The sequence below is a fragment of the Temnothorax americanus genome, unplaced genomic scaffold (assembly GCF_048541705.1).
Source record: "Temnothorax americanus isolate GAGA-0224 unplaced genomic scaffold, ASM4854170v1 Scaffold25, whole genome shotgun sequence".
Classification (NCBI taxonomy): domain Eukaryota; kingdom Metazoa; phylum Arthropoda; class Insecta; order Hymenoptera; family Formicidae; genus Temnothorax; species Temnothorax americanus.
Window position 1 is genome coordinate 1,296,383 of NW_027509391.1, and position 18,880 is coordinate 1,315,262.

General features: G+C 45.0%; 1 protein-coding gene across 1 annotated transcript in view; it reads left to right on the top strand.

The window, feature by feature from the left end:
• The window catches only part of LOC143898969 (LIM domain only protein 3), a 77,453-nt gene that overhangs the window by 26,275 nt on the left and 32,298 nt on the right, over nucleotides 1–18,880 (top strand). Inside the window, exons 2-4 of the mRNA XM_077408837.1 lie at nucleotides 15,671–15,767; nucleotides 16,409–16,546; nucleotides 17,279–17,404. Coding sequence (XP_077264963.1) covers nucleotides 15,679–15,767; nucleotides 16,409–16,546; nucleotides 17,279–17,404 — 353 coding nt within the window. The 5' untranslated portion in view covers nucleotides 15,671–15,678. The remainder of the gene's footprint in view (nucleotides 1–15,670; nucleotides 15,768–16,408; nucleotides 16,547–17,278; nucleotides 17,405–18,880) is intronic.

The window sequence follows — 18,880 nt, forward strand, 5'->3', positions numbered from 1 at the left end:
CCTTAACTTGACAGAGACTAGAAGATTTACCTAGAACAAACTTGGAGATCGGTCTCTTGGAAGAACAATCCAAATATGCATCGTCGAAGTCTCAGATGTTTCTTTGATTACGTTCATTTTCTCTTGGCTCTTGACTCTGTAATTTTGTACCAAAATCAATCATTAGTAATTAAATATTATTTGTCTTAACAGTTTCATATTACGACTATTATTTTGCAAGTATTATAGAACGTAATGGTCTGTCGTTAAAACTACAATCTTTTAAATGTTCATTAAAAAAGTCATCGAAAGCGAACGGCGCGTTGTGTTCTAAATTGGAGATTAAATCGCTCGTATGTTGGACACGTTTGCAGACAGATCTTTACCATTCCCCGTTTTTTTTGCAACACTAAATCTCCGAGTGCATATGCGGGCGAATCGCGTTGGTGAACTGACGCCATCTTGCCGGGATGGCATGGAGTGGTGCCTGGTGAGGCGGAAACAACTGATAGTGACGTCACCGATCGACGCTTACGGTCGTTCGAGGACGGTAAGCGCCGATATTATCCATTGTACTACGAATACTCGCGATAAGCCGTACGATAATAGAATTTACGCGACGAATTCGCGCCCCGTTCCCGCTGACGATAGGATATTGGAGTTACAACCGTAACGCTTGTCGAAGCCATTAGCGCGTCTCCAAAGGAGACGCGATCGATCATGGATCGAGAGGGAGCTTCAAGATACGTCAGGTTACACCACGAATACTCATTACACCTGCATCTCATCGATCGCCACTATTATTACCGTGACTACGCGAATTCTCCCCCTTTCGAATGCGGAGCTAGAGAAAAGCTAAGGAATCCGCATGAAATCGTCGTAATTTTGTGGTTACTCGTTCAAAAAAATAAAAAAAAAACATTTTCGTAAATAATTCCTAAATCTTTCAACTGCTAAACCTTCCATCAGTTCGTTGTATAGGCTGCGATAAAACACGAGACTAATATCAAAGAGGCGAAGACTTTTCTCACGACGCACGAAAAAATTCGTGCTCCGCCAGACCTACGACGGAGTTCTTTTCGGAGGCTTCCGGGCTCGTCCGGAAGCGCGTCGAGAGGCCGGAAGAGGCTGAATAAGATCCGCCTTGGCGCATTTTCGGGACGCAGTTTCGCGCGACGGCAGAGATTGCGTCGGGGTCGTTGCAAATAGGGGTGTCAACGGCATCGGGGCTGTATTGTGGAACGTCAATGCCACGGAAACTAACTCCGCCCCAACCCCTTGGTCCCTCCACAGCGTTTCCATGCCCCGCTGTAACCACCAGAACCGTTCCTTCTATCCATTCCTCCTCGGAGGCAGCCGTGAAACCAGATCCGTGTCTCGTTTATTGCAGAAGCGTCTTACGTCCATTCGATTATGACTCGATCGTATCTTCGCCCTTAATAATATTATCGCGCACGATAATTTATCACATTTGCTCAACGGCTTGTGGGAACACAAGATATCCAAACGCTATATAATTCTTTGTAAAAGAATTCAGTAAACACAAGACAATATATTGCAAAACAAATAGGATGATGTAATTTCAAAGCCAACAATTTTTTACACGCGTCTTCCGTCCTAATTCGAGAGTTTCGATGTCCGTATTGTTCATCATTATATAGCCGTCTACCTGTCAAGTTTTAATGATTGATAAAAATGATACGCGATTAGCGTCCCTTTTAGAACTCGTCGCGTCGCGAAGAGGATCATGATTAACCCTCGCAGATCTCAAATGAGAGCGACATCGCGATTCGCGGGCACGTCAACGGTAAAATTCGACGCGCCGTCTTGTCAAGGGCCAGTAAGTTCGAAAGTTCTCGATAGCCGATAACCGATAACCGATAACCGGCTGTCAGAGCGAACCACTTGTCGTGACACCTGTGTCGCTCCTGGTTATTCAAAGCCGACGGCGCACCGTCAAAAACGATGACGGCGCCTTTGTCCGCCCGGGTCCAGTGACAAAGCGAGCGCGTAGCCGACGACAACTATTATTTTCCCTAACTGGACTCGTTAGATTTCCCATTGTACCACGTGCGGTCGCGATAGGCGTGGTCATTGATCTTGCTGTTCAGGGCTGACGTACTGTCGTTTAACTCGCGGGGATGGTAGCGTAGCGTCGCGACGCCGGTTAACTTTGGCCCCGAAGCGCATTGCAGATACGTAAACATCGTAAAAAACGATAGATCAATTTGATTGCGGTATCAAAATTGTGACGATAGAGTGAAAAACAGAAAGAGAAAATAAAAATATATATATATACACACACACAAAATAGAATAATTCCGGATTTGACAGTCTTGGACTATCTTATTCTTTGGTGATAAATTAAAGAGTCTGTGTACGAAACACTGATATCTGAATACTAAATTAATTAAAGGAGAAGACCAACGTAGTCAGTTATTACTATAAAATTAATAAGTTATTATATAATTTGCCGTTCTTTGGCATTGATTTAAGAAAGTAAAGTTTATGATAATTTAAATTGAAAATTTTGGTTGATTATGTTTGTAATTCAACATAATATCTAATTTTAGATTTTCACGCAAAAGTATATCGACTCTGAAAAGGTAAGCCATATTCTTAATAAATGACCTAATACGTACCGGCGCGGCGTTGCTAATCCAAAAAGCGTTACAGGGCGTGCTGATTTTCCCAAGCACGCGGAAGGTCCCCGAAAGTAAACGGGGGATAAAACGATTATATGAGAAATCTCGCTTACCCCGACGATGGCGGGGTATTCAAAGGGTGCAATTCCGGGCTGCGAGGGCGGCGGGGAGAAAGATGGAGGGGATTGAAGGTCTTAACGAAGGGTTAGGGCTACCGTTCTGCGCTCTGACTCGAGTCCTTATTAATAAGGTCGGATTAGCATAACTGCTCGGATCCGTCGACTGAACTTCGCATAATTAAGCCGCGAGATCTCGATTACCATCTTGACCGGGCGAGAGCATCCAAAGCGTATCGGGAGACCGCGTGATTCGGGGAGATAAGCTGCTAACCCTTTCCATCTCCCTTCCTTCCACTCTCTCTCTCTCTCTCTCTCTCTCTCTCTCTCTTTCCTTCTCTTCTTCAGTTTTGAGTGCGAAATTCGGCGAAGTTATAGATAGGACCGATAGCTATGAAAGTTCGTGCCATGTTTCGTAATATCTGAGAGCTTGTTCTCCCGCGAGGAAACCTTCGCCGAAACGCTACTCGGCTACTTATCTTTGAAGTTTCTATCAGGATGTTTCTACTTTTGAGATACATATAGATACCAGTAGAAGACTATACTAAACCCGGCTTTCAATATTGATAACTCATAAATTTGATGGTACATGCCGCACAATGCAGGATATCAATTAAAAATATCTCTGTCAAACGCGCGGTACTTGAAAAATACGCTCTGATGGGAGATTAAACGGATGTTATGAAAATATTTGCCGTGTAACGCGCCGAGAGAGATGTAACACATCGAAAAATACTCAATGTTATCGGCCCTTCAAATGTTTGTGCAGCGTAATTTTTTGACATTTGTATCACTTTCATATAAAGGAAATCAAACATCTCTGTAGACCTCAACAAATATTTTCAAGCCACAAAGGGATTAGCCACACAACTATTTTGAATCTCTAAAATTCAATAATAGTGTGAAAAATTAAAATACTTGTACCAGCGAGAACAGTTTACGAGAGAAGTTTACGTAAAATTTGCGAATACCTTTTTCATCGCAACTGCAGGAAGATTGGCGTTCTCGCTAACATTGACGGTAGCTTTGCACGATAAAGCTAACGACGCTGCCAGCTTCGCTGGCAGCGATGTTGCTTTAATATAGACGGGCTTATCGTTCGGAAGAGCTAATGTAAACTTGTTCGTCACGATCCTACGACGCAAACTGTTCGATAAACACCGTGAGACAGCGCCGGGAAATTCAGCCGTAGAAGAATCAGCTTGGATAATATTTATAATACACTGATTCGCATTCAAGTCTTAAATTATGATGCCGGTATTGTTTATCGTGCCGCGTCATTTGAAGCGGTTATTTAACCCTTTTCGCGCATTATCAAGCCGGCTCGCAACGCAGATAACGCACTGACGGTGAATGCTGTCACTGTCACGTGCGTCACGACGAAGAAAGGGATGTTTGCGCTCCGCGGGGCAAAAACTGGAGGCCACGTCACGACGGTATAACAGCTTATCGGCCCGGTGCGGTACATTAAGCACGGCCGTTACCGACTCCACCGCAAAACGGGGATCGTTCTGGGCGTTGGGCGAGGGGCGGTGGCGGGGGGAGGGATGGGTGTCGAGAGATTATCTTGTCGTATTCAATATTCCTATGGAACGTTCGGGATGATAAATCGTCCTCGCCGATAGAAAAGATGCGTCGAAGCCACATTTCGGAACCATCATCCGCTCCGCCACGGTTCGCTTCGCGGCTTATACAGGGTGTTCGCCGAAGTACGTGAGAATAATAGCACTAGGGTCGCGTATTAGAATGAAGGATCGACAATTTTTCAACGACAAAATGCGATCTGCGACTGGCGCGTTTAAAAAAATGTCTCATTTTGTTGGCGTTTACTGCCATTATTTTTTTTAAATTAAATTTTGGTGATTCGAGTTAAGTTTTTGTCAGGACGAAGGCGCCACCTCGCCACTGCGTATGCCGTCGCGGAATTTTTATATCATCTTTCTCGTGCCTTTCCTGGCGAAGAGGTCTGCGATACCTCGAAACGAGAAGCCGCGGAAATCATGCGGGTGCGAATGCGTCCACCAAGAAATCCCGCGGGTATCAGTATAATAAAACCATTAGAGTGATCCTCGTGCGTGCATTCAAACCGTATAAATATCCGGCAGAATCCCTCGCGCCGTTTCCAACTTCTGTGTAATGTTAAACTTGCGATAAATCCGAAGTGCCCCGGGAACGAGCGTATCTTTTGCCCGTCGCTGCCAGAGCGAGACGCGCCGCGGCGCGCGGCGGCCGCTGACAATAGTTCCTCGGCCGCCATACGTGAAGTGTGCGGAACCCCTATGGCGCTGTCGCTCGTATTACGCGCGATATATTTTTTTTCCCGTCTCCCGCGCGCCTTGCCGCGCACTTTCGAGGTTCCATTATTTTATGTGCATTCGTCGCGAAAACAATAACTCCGCTGACCTGACTTTCTCGGGTACCGGCTCATCCGCTCGGCGGAGGTTCCATCGCTGAGCCATCCGTCGTCGGACGTGATATTCCGTGACAGTAATAAGAAGCAACGCGAGGTAGAAGCTTTGTAAGCTTTATACTTATCCTTAAATGCGCAATTTTTTATAGCATTCAGAGTATTTAAAATAAATAATGATTGCTTAAGAAATCCTAAAAATGTTATTTAATTCTTATTTCAAAGAACGCTTTATTTCAGAAATATCGAAAGCAGCAATGTTGTTTCATCATGCACGATACTTTTTTACACGGAAACCCATGTATAAAAGGCTTCGGTTCAACGGATGTGTACAATTAAATAGAATAATAATAAAATATCTTTACGCAATTGTATTTATGTTACGATATATTTTTTGTTTCTCAAAAAATAAGAATTTTAAATTAAAGCGTCCTTTCTCTAAAATAAGTAGTTCAGAATTCAATAAATCAATGTGCAAGTAAACTCGCAGCTTGCAAGCGTGTTATCGCAGGCAAATTATTTCAAGATTCGCGATCGATGAGACGGCATCCTGTGATATATTGTTCTATTCCCTTTCTACATATTTCTTGTATTCACTCCCTACCGAGACTAACAAAAGGACCGGTCATCAAGATCCTAAGCAAAGGCTGACCAAGCAGCGGCCTTGTTGGGTTGCCGCGTGTAAACGGGTACATAATTATCGGGGAGTATACTAGGACGATGTGATGTCAGCAATGGTCATTTGCCGCTATCGGCTGGCTCGCAGACTATCTCCTAGCTATTCTATCCTCGCCTGTCCTCCTACCCTGTGTATATCCTGCGATGTATTTTGCTTCGTATATAGGACAGAGATGGACGGATTGACCGAATAACCATTGGCAATCTTGACCGCATTATTAACGACTAATTAATATCGACATTGCATTCAGAGTTTCCGTATAACTCGATAGAAATATTTTTCAGTATGCATTACTATCAAAATGTGTCGACGCTTTGCCATCGAAACGAAGCTCCTTCGTGATATACATCTTAATTTAAGAGAATCTTAAGATTACTCGAATTTAAGAGAATCTTCTCTCCCTAAATTAAAGTAATTCGAATGTTATCTTAGGCCGTTCTTTCCGGAATCAACAAGTCCAATCCGGGTGCTGTAGCACCCGTCGCTTTCTCCGTAAGACCGTGGATGCACATAAATTCCTCCCTTCGCTCTTCGCGCTTTTATACGGACTCTTCTCCCGAGCAACGATATATCACGGTGCACGGCAGTGGCCTGACGTTCCCTGTCACCAGTTTAATCGAGCACCACTCGGATTAAGTGTTCTCGTTCGCGAGCGACCACGTCCGGACTGTCGAAACACGTAGACAGTGACCGCGAAGAATAACTAACACCCTGCTCTCTTTCCCTCCCTTTCTCTATCTCTCCTTTCTTTTTTCTCCATAATCTTCGCCCTTTATGTCGATCGCTTACCGCTAACTTATTCGAAACTCGATTTTCTACAATAATTCGATAAAGACTAAGATCGATGGTAGGTACGATGGAGGTAAAAGAGAAAAGTTCACTACCGGTCAAGCGTTTTCTTTCGCATTATTAACTCTCAGCGGAGTATAAATTGAAATTTTCGGCCTATCATAATTACTATATATGACTCCACTCGGCGACTCATTAAAATTAAAAATTAACTATTATTTGTAATGTTATTATTAATTAGACATCGCTTGCAACATCGTTTTTTATGTTACGCGGTAAAAAATGTTGCTTTTATTTTAATTTAAACTTATATTGTAATCGCGAATAATAATTTAAAATAATCGTCATGTTTTGCAAAATTAGGATCTTGCATCTTGAACGAAAGAGGAGAAGAGAAGATCGCTCGAGAAACGTGGAGCCCTCTGACCATGGCGTAAACCGCTTCTACGTTATTTACGTTAGCCGTTAACGGCTGCGATTTCTGGAGCGGTCCTAACTCACGCGCAACGACCAAGAATATGTCCCGAGTGTCCGGACCTTCGTCTTACTGCGGACAGAGCGCCTCGGATGAGTTACTTGTGACCAAGCCTCAACTAGAGTGGAGAGCCCGAGTTAATCTCACGCGCCGCAACAGACCGCGGTCTTCGCCGAAATTTGAACAAAGCGCGGAATTTATTCCCGCAATGCCAAACAATTCGAGGAATGTTTCTCTCTTTCTCTCTCTACGTAGGAATAAATTTAATAATGATTTAATTAGCATTCCTACGCTCACAGTTATTTGCTTTCAGTATAACGGTTACCTGCGAATTCAAATGATTTCGGTATCGTCCGAAGGTTAAGAACGGAAGAGGAGAGCAGCGTGGCGGATGAAGAATCGTTGTCGGCAACAACGGCGAGCGATACGCGGACGCCGCAACAGAAATCGCCGGCGCGTTTCTGTTACAGCGACGGGATCGCCACGCGTTATCTTGCCGCGAAACATTAATAATAAAAGTTTTCGTTTATTGTCCCGCGTACGGCAAACCGGCCGCCGTTAGGGGAGGAGGGACACACAGGCTCTGGCGACGCTGCACAACTACGCGGTTGCGCCACGTTTTGTCTTCGTCATGAATGCCCCCTTATCTTCGAGCGAGTCCATCATCGCGGGACGGTTTTGTCCCCGGGCGTGTTCCGCCGTAGGAACCTGTCTGCGGGAATTGTAAGGAGACAGGAAGCGCAGCGTCTGGACGTCCACCAGTCGGAAAATATTTCGAAACGTCGATCAGAGCCACGCGAAACGAGGGTCGAGAGCAGCCGGGTACAAACGACACGGGAGTTTGGTTGTTAAACTATAATGCGTCGATGCATCTCTCCTCTCCTCTCCTCTCCCTGTATCTCCGCCCCGCCGAGGGTTTTGTCGTTTACTCTTCCTCCCCCGTTTGCCCTCCTAAGTTGCTCGGCGAATCGCGTCGTGTATTTTTTTCAACTGCAACGCTCTTTTTTCCAGAGGTATGCTATCGCGATAAAAATAAAAAATTTATCGATTTGTTTCACAGAGAACCGTGTTCCGTGTTTTCCTTCTTGAGTCGCAAATGGATCTTATGCCTTCTGCCGAGTTTCCTCTAATTAGCGTCACTGATCGGTTCCTCGAACGTTGTACGACCGATTGTATAACAGGCAGGAGATACACTAACGTAGCGCGCGTGTAAATGAGAGACGAGATTAGTTACCGTCGGTTTCGCTCGATGTGGAACGGCACGAGACTGATCACAGGCTACGTTTCTCAGCTGACCGCAGCTTCCCGCCGGCCGTGCTTACCGCGTCCGGTAAAGGGACGCGATGTAAATCAGTCTAGCGGCCAGCCGCCTGTACTGGCCGCACATTAAGTTGCCTCGAGGTGCTTCTGTCACGGGGGGGGGGAGTGGGATGATTCGAGTGCCAGCTTCCGAAATCGCGTGCCACGGAGAGCTACCGATTTCCGGCATTAGTTATTAACAAGCGCTCGATATATTTCGAATTAATATCGTATGCATACGCAGAATCCAATCCATTTATTTCGCGATTATTACGCCTAAGAGGGTCGATTCGCCCGTGTGCCGTATCACCGAGCACACGTATGTGGCAGGAGGCAAACCGATCGATCGTTAAGTTGGCGCCGGCTGCCGGGGACACTTACAAATTAGCCAATCAAGTTCTAATCCCTCTACGATTTACCCCAATCAGCCCGCATCCCGCCGCAAATACTTTAATCCGTCCATTAATCCTGCAAGATAAAAGTTTCCGGAGTAGTTACGGCCCCTTTGTCGTCGCCGGCCCAGCCGTATCGGTTCGAGAGAATCGGATCGAATGGCGAACGGCAGTGATAGTTCTCGATCCCTATATTATTAGCAAAATAAGCGATCGTCGTGAGCAATGACAATCAGAATACGTACTTTGATTTTAATTGCTAAGAAGTGCTAAAATATTTTTTTCACCTACATCTCATTGTAAAGAAAAAAGATTTAGAATTAATTTTTCCTTCAATTTCTTTGTTGCCTCGAAACGTACGATTTCATTTCTGAAACTTTTTTTTTTACGCAAATTGTACATATTTCCTCAAAGTGCTTTAATTACAGATATCTTAGAATTAAAAAATAAAATTAAAATAAAAAGCATAGAAGCATATAGCTTTCCGTATAAGATATAGGATATAACGTTTCTTTTTTTTCCTAGATTGTGCATGTCTCGCGCACTGCGCAACGTGGTTTTCTATCGCGGGTGTTTCCACGTCGGGGCGTCGGTATCTCTTCGGGGTGGTCATCCAGTTTATTTACGCGTCCGCTTTGCGGATCGAAAAACCCAAAAAGGAGTAAAGCGGCTCCGGCGTGAGAGCGGATGGACCGGAGCGGCGCGAGCGGAGGTGCGAGCGTCGGTGGAATTTATACTCCGCGTCGTCGTGGCCGTCCCCGGGCAATTTTTTTTCAACCTCAACCTCGAGCAAAACCCCGCGGTCCTCCATCCCCCTGCCTACCCCCCTCGGCCCTCGTCTCGTCTCGCTCGCGCTACCGACGGCTATATACAGAACGCTGGACAAACAACAATAAATACATTTTCCCAGGCCGGGTGGCAAACCCGGTGAGGGGTGGAACTTCCATGCGAGCACGTACGGGCATAGCTTAGCGTAATCTGACTGCACACCACCCCATTTCAGCCACCGACCCTCCGCGCCAGGACGCACGCAACCCCCGTCGTCCTCTTCGTCCCCTAATCCCCCTTTTCGCCCGCCGTCCTCGCCGTACCGCTGTCAGGAGACTGCAAGCTCCCATGCCGTAGAGACAGAAACCGGCGAGGGGGTGGGCGGAAGAGAGATGAGGACAGGGAAAAAAGAAGATAAATACAAGAGTCGACAACGCAGCGGGGAGTTAGGTGGCATCACCACCTGACGAAAGAATTCCGCGACCTGACCAGAATTTCATTAGCCGTGGTCTGGCGAGAGAGAGCGCGGCGAATGGGAAAGAGAGTGGCGAGGGGGTAAAGGCGGAAAATAGGGGGGAAGAGAATGGAGACGCGTCGGGCGCGTTTATCGGCGCGAAAGAGCTTGTTAAACGGCCCGTTTCACGGTACTGCCTTTTCTTCTCGACGGTCGGGGGTGTCGGGAGAACGGAGATTTCGCGCGCGATGACGGCTTAAGAGAAGCGCGTCGTTACGGCAAGAACGAAAACAATTTTCGTTCAAGTATTATATTGTTTCAGACGCGGTATTCGCCGTTCGTATGTCGTAAGAAATAAACGCCAATGGGAGTATGATAGTATAATTTGCATTACGTGAACGGCGAATAAAATTCGGGATGATAAACAAGTCACGTAAGAATAAATGGTGGTTATTTTTCAATTCATATTACTCTCAATCTTCATCTTGTATCTCTTTTAACAAAGTATGTTAGAACCTGTAAGACTGTTTCTATTTATAACAATTTAATAATTATAGAAAAACTAATACTGCATCTTTATTTTTAATGAGATAATATATAATTACTTTACGTTATATCATCAAAATAGGAAAGAAAAAAATGTAAGCGTATAACAAATAATTATTAGTGTAGAACTTCATAAAAGAAATAATAAAATTAGAGTCTAAAGATTAAATATTATTTAAAATCAAAAATTTCGTATTTTACCATATAGAAAACGAGATATTTCGTCGAATTCTACGCGCAATTTCATCGTATCACGCGGAAGAAAATTTAAACACTACAAGTCGACTTCCCTTTTTGAAACGGAAGTTTAAGTGCACCGTTCTCAGCGTATCCGGAATATCATGGCTGCTCCGACCGTTCGGAATGCTAATGCGTGATTACGGCGGCCACGGCCGTAATACGCGAACTTTTTGTGCGGCTCACGTGTGACCCGGGGGCGCTTAAAACATCCCTTAAATTACCCCCATTAGCAAGGGTTGAACGCCGGGTAAACGAGGATTTCACTGGCGCTGTTACGCGAGATTTATTCCGTGGGAAATATTCCTTTCGGACGTTAAATTACGTCGTTATACCGGGGGCTCTTACTCCTCGCGCCCGACGAGTCGATCCAAGTATAAACTTAAGCCGATTTCGCAACGTATTGTACCGCTATCGCGCGTTTTCGCCAACGTATTAAATGTGAAGTAACGAGCCGACGGCGCAATGAAAGCGACGATTTCGAGTGGGCGACGGACGGTATGGGAACTCGTTCACTGAAGTAGTTACAGACACCCACGTGTGGAAACACTTCGGTAATCGTCTGGAAAAATACGATGGCAGCCCTCCACGCAAAAATTGAAGCCGATATTATTCAACGGGAACAATGGCAAAGATACAAAGCGATTATTAAGGCAGTTTTTTGTTTAGAATAAATAATTTCTTGAGATTTATTCTTATATAAATGGAAGGCGAACATTGCCCTAAGTTTCCATGATTATTATTATTACCTTCAATTTATATCAGATAAATCTGTAAAGATTATCCCAAGCCAATGCCAATTGTCACAGCAAATGCCAATTACACAATTATATGTTTAATTATTTCTATTCGCGTGCTACACGCTCGTCGCTATAAGCATTGTCGTGATGGCTCCTCTTGGGGAGAAGAAATCTGCTGATGGCATCCCGTGTTTCGCACGTGACTAACGGCACGCGGCTCGAATCTTATCTCCCTAATTTCTCGAGAGCGGCCGTTCACCGTCGGCAACGCGCACCGTCGGCACCCGGGGCCGAGAAACGTTCTCGCGGGCGATTTACGGAATTTAAACAGCCCCCCGGGATAAGGCGGCGGTGGCTTGGCGTTGCATGCCAGGTCGGATTAGCAGGTTGCCCCCGCATCGGGATAATTCCCCTCGTCCCCTGCCCTGCCCCCGACTCCCGGCACACCCGCCCTCGCCGTTAGCCTTCGGGGTAGGTTACGTCCTTCCTGCGGGATAAAACAAAACAGCCAGCGGAGTATATTAATGCTCGGCTTAATGCGGCCCGCCTAATTAATGGACCGACTCTCCGGACGCCCGCGCCCGGCCGCTCGCTCGTTCTAAAAGTAAGAGATAACGCCGCTGCAGAAGCATTATTAAAGACAAAAGCGCGACCGCGCCGCTCTCGTGCCCCCTGGACGAGTGGAAATTTCGGTAAGCGCTTCCTGACGTAAGGGATTTTCTTCCCTCCGCAAGTCGGAGAAGAAAAGAAAATAGGAGAGGACGGATGCGGACGATAATGATATACATTTATTAAAACTATATCGGATTGAAAAATAAACGAGATTAATAGGATTAATATAAAATAGCACGTATAACATCCCTGTCATATAAAGGTTTCTTTTCTAAACAAAAACTGATTTGTCTTTAATGAAAATATCGGAATGTCGATGGTATCTCTCGGATCGTAAGCTGCAGAAAATTGGTCGAGTGGAGGCAAGGGGTATTGACGAATTAAGTTTCCAAGACACCAGGGCGCAGCGCGCTGTCTTTCTATTTCTTCAAGAGATCCGGGGGTGGCACGCTGGGAGTGTCATGGATGCTGCAGGGCGGAGCCTTGAGAGAGTTGCATCGAGACTGCTCGGCTACGTCGATAAGCAGATCGCCCCCGCCCTACTGTTACGTATTCTTGATTTTACAGACGCGTTTCTTACAATATTGGGGAAGATTTTTACTGATTTTTTAGACCCGCGCCTAATTTACTGAATAGTCCTGATTAAGGGATCTTGATCGCGTCATGAGATAAATCGTCTAGAAATGTCAATTTGAAATGAATGAATGATCAAAGCTATGGTTTTTGAATTACGCTCTCCTTACAACCGTATCCTCTCGATCGGCACGAGGGGGCAGGCAATCCCCATGGCGTAATACCATCGCGACGATAATGACCATCGAGAGCGTAGCGGCGGGCGGGCAACGGCTTGGTCAAGGAGAATACGTATTACGTATACCGACTCGTCGACAGGTTAGCGGTTCTCGAACGTGTAGCGGTTAATCGAATTATCGATGCTTTGAGGATCAGCGTCCGTGGATGATTCGATCACGTAGCTGATGAACAGTTCCGGCGGTCAGCGATGCGAGCCGCTTTCGAAGGGAAACCTCTCGTTATGGACCCTCCTCGGTAACGTTTGAGCGAGCTGTTTCCACCGTGCTCCGCTGGCTTCTCGACGACAGTAACCTCGGCCGTGTAATTAATCGCAAAAACCGACGCCGGCACTTGAAAATCGACGATTGTTCGCGAATTTCGCGCGGGGACAGTTTTCTTCGTTTCGACGCGTTCACGATTTGGGAAGAGAAACAGTTAACCGTCAAAGTCAACCATCACGATCAAATTTATAACTGTCGGTTACGAAATCGGCTGAAAGGACGAATGTTCTTTCCGAGGGGAAAACCACACCCACCGCACCGATGAAAATCGCGGTTAAATACAAAGTGGAAATTGAGCGCCAACCTGACTTGGCGGTCGAAGGTTTTCGAGGTCGTCGGCGGAATCCAGGTCGGCGTCCGCAGGAATTTCTGCGGTGAAATTCCATTGCACGTAACTCCAAATATTTCTGTAGTATCGTAGTTCGTACGAGGGAGGATTTCGAGTTTCAAAGGAAACACTCTCGCCACTTCCGTTCGCGAAACAGCAACGTTTCGCCGTCCGAGAGTCTAACGCGCGACGACCAAGCGGACACACAGCCGCTACGGAAATTCTGTTGAAACGCGTAGACGCAACGCGAAGGTAAAGTACACGTGTACAAAACTCATACACGCACATTCGCGAGTGCTGCGAAAAAAAAGGGAAAAGAAAACCTAAACTGTTTTCAATCTGATCTAATTACATTGGCGAGGTCCGCCAAAAGAGCAACATAAATTTAACATATCGCGCCAATCGATATCGCCTAGCGATTATTATGTGGGAAAGTTTATATGTGTGCGGGCGGATTTAATAGTTTGCATAATTTACCCCGCTAGTTAGTTATTCCATTAATCATTACCCCGAGTAGGTGTGTGCACGCCCGCGAATAACAATCGTACTATTATTTATAACGTATATTCAATTTATCGGTAACCCGCGGGCGGAGGTAAAGCGTGTAATCGATTCAACTCGATTAATTAACTCGCCCCCGCGTACGCGATTGTAACCGAGGTGCCTCGGTGTGCACGGAGGCGTCTCTCGTTACCGTGGACGAAAACTTTCCGCCACCGCGCGTTGCCTCCGTCGCGTCTGTGTCGCGCAAAAAAACACACGCACGCGCGCGCGCACAAATACATGCACACATACACATTCTGCGTATGCGGGTCCCGTCCGCTTATCCGCGACACAAAGGCGTTTAATTAGAAGCGCATCGGAAAACGGGGGCATCATCCGGCATCTGGTTTTTGTCCTCGGCAATTTTCGCGTTTCGCCAAGGCGATACGGATTTTTCATCCCCGTCGCCGTTAATAATTAACGGATCAAAGGCATTGTATTAATATTTGCCCCGAAGTCCCCGACCGCACGGAAGATATTAACCCGCGTAATATTGTGTCCATGTTAAGGGGGAGAGGAGGGAAGGACATATTGAAACCGCACAAACTTCGCTCATAGCATCCGCGCGCGGGTATGAGCTCGTAAATATACCGGGTGACTGAGATCGAACTTGGCGTAGTGCGCCCGGTGGACATCGCCCGAGGAAAAAGACCGACCAATATACGCGACGTTAACCGAGTCAAGACCAAACAATCCAACAATATCTTGCTGTTTGTCTAACATGTACATTCACCAATTAAAGAAATTACATTTTCCGAAAAACGTTCTCGATGGAATAAGTAACATATTTACAGGAAATTTGTATACATTTCCGTCAATTCGGCAGAAGAATTACGCGTTTTTTTTTCTGTTACGATCTGTGTAAGCGTTATGCTATTCTTATACAGTATTATACACTTAAAAGGACACCGTGGTTCTTCAGAGAAATTACCTAATGTTTATCCAGAGCACGGACAGCGGTCGGCTACCCGAGTCGTTGGGTTGTTTCGGAGCCGGTGGTGCTTAAACGCGCAATAAGTGGAGGAAGAGGTAGGAGTGGGAGGGTCAAACTAATTCGATTCTAAACTCTGACCACATCGCGAGAAAGAGACCATAGGGATGGGACGCTCCGATGCGGGGGGGAGATTCGCGGGGGATGAGAAAGGCTACACGCCCGAACGGGCCGAACGGGGTGGACACAGATGGCACTAACCGCGCCGTTAAATTCTCAAGCCGTAACTCTAATTACTCATAGACAAGCCGACATTCTATAGTGCCAGATGCCGGTGAAACTTGTTAAAAGCACGCGAACGCGATTACTCATTCGATCCTGGACGCCGGCAACTGTCGGCGGAAGTCGATCCGACCGTCGCGGCTTCCGGATCAAAGTGACAACGTATAAGAAACAGCTTTTGTAATAAATAAGTGATATTGAATCAATTCTCACCGTCGTCAGAGCGAAATCAATATACCAAATATAAATATGTATAATGACAAAGTCCGAGATATCGCGCTTGTGTTCGGCTTAAATTTTACGAGACACGACAAACATACGATCCATAGTTTCTACGATGGTGATTAAGCCAACATTTTCTGTACCATGTTGCAGGCGATAAAATGACTATGGATGGGAGCAAAAGCGAACCGGGCAAGAACGGGGCCACTCAACAGGAATGCGCGGGTTGCGGAAAGACGATTACGGAGAGGTAAGTGTTCCGCTTCATTTGCGTGACGCAACGCTACGTGTACGTTTCACATCCTAATATCCTGAAATAACGCTAATCGTCTGCAATGCTTTATTTTCTCAGACATATGAACTGAATTAAATGATTTTTTCTAATGGAAGTCAAACTGCACGCTGTCCAAAATTCGTAACTTGATATTTGAATGAAATGAGTAATTATAATTACAAATAGAAAACTTTATAATAATGCACGCTCGACATAGTTGTAGAATATAAAATAATTGCATTTAATTTCTAAATTATTATATAAGGAATTTTGCCGAAACAAACTAAACTTAAATAAAATCATAGAGTAGTATTAGAGTAATCTCTTTTCTTTATTTTTAATAAAATTTTTTAGTCGGTAATATTACTCAATTCTTAAAATTTAAGTTTATGTAACTACAATTTTTATATTAAAGTCATAATTTTCAGTGTGCTATTATTGCACTAAGATCAATCTCTCGTAGTTAAAACACATTAAATAAATCCGGAGAGAAGAAAAACCTGAATCTTTTACAATATATATGTACAGTTATAAAAAGCATATTTTCTATAAGTTTAATAAACACGCTTGTATTTTTTATATTCAGATGCTATCAAATAATAATTCTATTTAAACAGATATCTTCTGAAAGCATTGGACATGTATTGGCACGAAGACTGCTTGAAATGTGGATGTTGCGACTGCAGGCTTGGCGAGGTCGGTTCGACGCTCTACACCAAGGCTAATCTCATCCTTTGCAAAAGAGACTATCTACGGTAAATAACGAACAATTTAATCGATCAGTTTCTCGTAAAAATATTTTCGGCAAGATTTTCGCGGATTCGATAGCGTTGCGCATCTCGTGTCGGCGAGTCAGTAAACAGACAGACAGATTGACAAAAGCGATTGACGAAAGACGCTATTGCGGAGGGGAGAAGACGAAATCGAAGCGAGCGGCGGCAACAAATCGAATTTTACAGATGAATTTCCCTTATCGAATACACCCACATCCCATATAAACACAAACGAGAGCAAATAAACTGTGTTGAGATTACAGAGTCCCGAGGGAATGCGCGCAGGTGGCGCGTCCGCATGAGGAACACGCACCGTCGAAACATTGTGGCCTTTATTAATGGCCCAATATTTGAAGACGGCATATTCGCGGTGCCCGTAAGCTTATTGGTTTTCGTCGCGCACGGGGTGAAACTTTCCGCTCGCTCTCGTCATCGAACGAACGATTTTTCTTGCGTCGTGACAAAAGTCAGGCTTCACAAGTTCCGATAGTATATTATATTTTACGGCGATATTTAATTGTGCGACAATCATATAAAGGTATCGCGAATCTTAATTCGCGATATCTTTATATATGATTGTCGCACACAATCCTCAAAGAATCAATACATAACATAAAAGAATATTGTATCGGGTTCATATAATTACTTAATATATAAAATATATAGAATAATTATATAATAGAGTATTATGTCTATTTTTTTTGTGTTTGACAGACTCTTTGGAAATACCGGTCATTGCGCAGCGTGCAGCAAAGTTATTCCAGCTTTCGAGATGGTGATGCGCGCGAGGACCAACGTTTACCACTTGGAATGTTTCGCTTGTCAACAGTGCAATCATAGGTAAGAACGCAAATAACGATACGATGTGATAATTTTCTTCCTCGCAAAAAAAGAATCTTTTATTTAAATTTAAAGAGAATAAAACGGTATTAAGATTGAAACTATATAATATATTAACCGTATTAACTGTATTCAATAATCAGCGGAATTCCAAGAAACGCGCCGACGAAACAACAAGTTTCGATTCACGTTGCGCCGAAGCGTGGTCTCGCTTCCGCGGGCCCCCCTTCGGCGGCGCTATTATTTTATTAACAATAATGAAAGCCGGTAATTAAACATTCACACCCGGCGGCGCCGACGTCGGCGGCGACGGCAAAGTCGCTTGCTCGAGTATTCCTCGTGGCAGCTCATCCGTATAACAATTTAATTCGAGCCACCCCAGCCGCGCGCGCCCGGGGGTTTGCCTAACTTCTGCAGCACTTCGCAACACTTCGCTTACTTATTCACAACAACCGAGTTAAGCCGAGTCTCGTTCGAAAGCCGGGACTCGAGCGCCGAGACGCCTCGGCGGATCTGCCGAATGGAGATAATCGGTGCGCGAAGGCTCGAGAGCCCGCACGTTACGCTTTTGCGAGACGCCACGAAGAGGACAGCTTCTCCATCTCTATACTCTTCTCTTTGCGCAAAATGACGGGCAACATGTTTTCCAAGTATTTAGTTCTTTTCTTAGAACTTCACTAGAATCCCATCAAAGAGTCACGATTGTCGGAACTGTTTTAACAAAAGCTTTGAAATTTTGTAAAATAAATATACACGAATATCTAATATATACTAATATCTACGAATAAGTTATTTGTTTTTGGTAAAATTAGACGTTATGTCTCTCGTTCCATATTACGGTCGATGTAAACGTTGGTTCGCTCCCCTAACTCGAGACTTTCGTAGAGGATCAATGCCGTAGTAGAGCGAGAAGAATCCGCTCGACGTTTCCTCTCTTGACGAGCATAATTGACGCGAGAGCTTCCGACGTGGATGCGAAGGCATTCGGAGACATTCGCCAGGAGAGGGAAAAGAGAAGAGAGAGAGAGAGAGAGAGAGAGAGAGAGAGAGAGAGAGAGGCTAGGAAAGTTGCAAACTATGCGAGCGACGTGTGGGTGCCTCGAGGTGCACGTCAGATGCAAATCATGCCGACTAATTTCTCGGAAAACTCACGAATCTCCGGAGGGAGAGAGAGCAGACCGAATATTCGCGGCAAGAGATACGTCCGAGTATAATAGCGCAGCGATAAAGCCGAATAGCCGAATTAATTATACCCCCGTGTCTTTGGTTGTCCAAAACAGTTGAATCATTCGGTGCCCAACCGTTTGGCTCGGCTAGTTACCAAAAGCGTCCGTTTTACGTATGTGCTGATTATAACTTTGGGGAGAGAGCTGAATTAATCTCTGTGTAGATTTCGACATATTAATATTTTATTTATTCAAATTAAATTTGTAAAAAACCGCCCGTATAACGGGAAGAATAAAACGTATAAAGTTT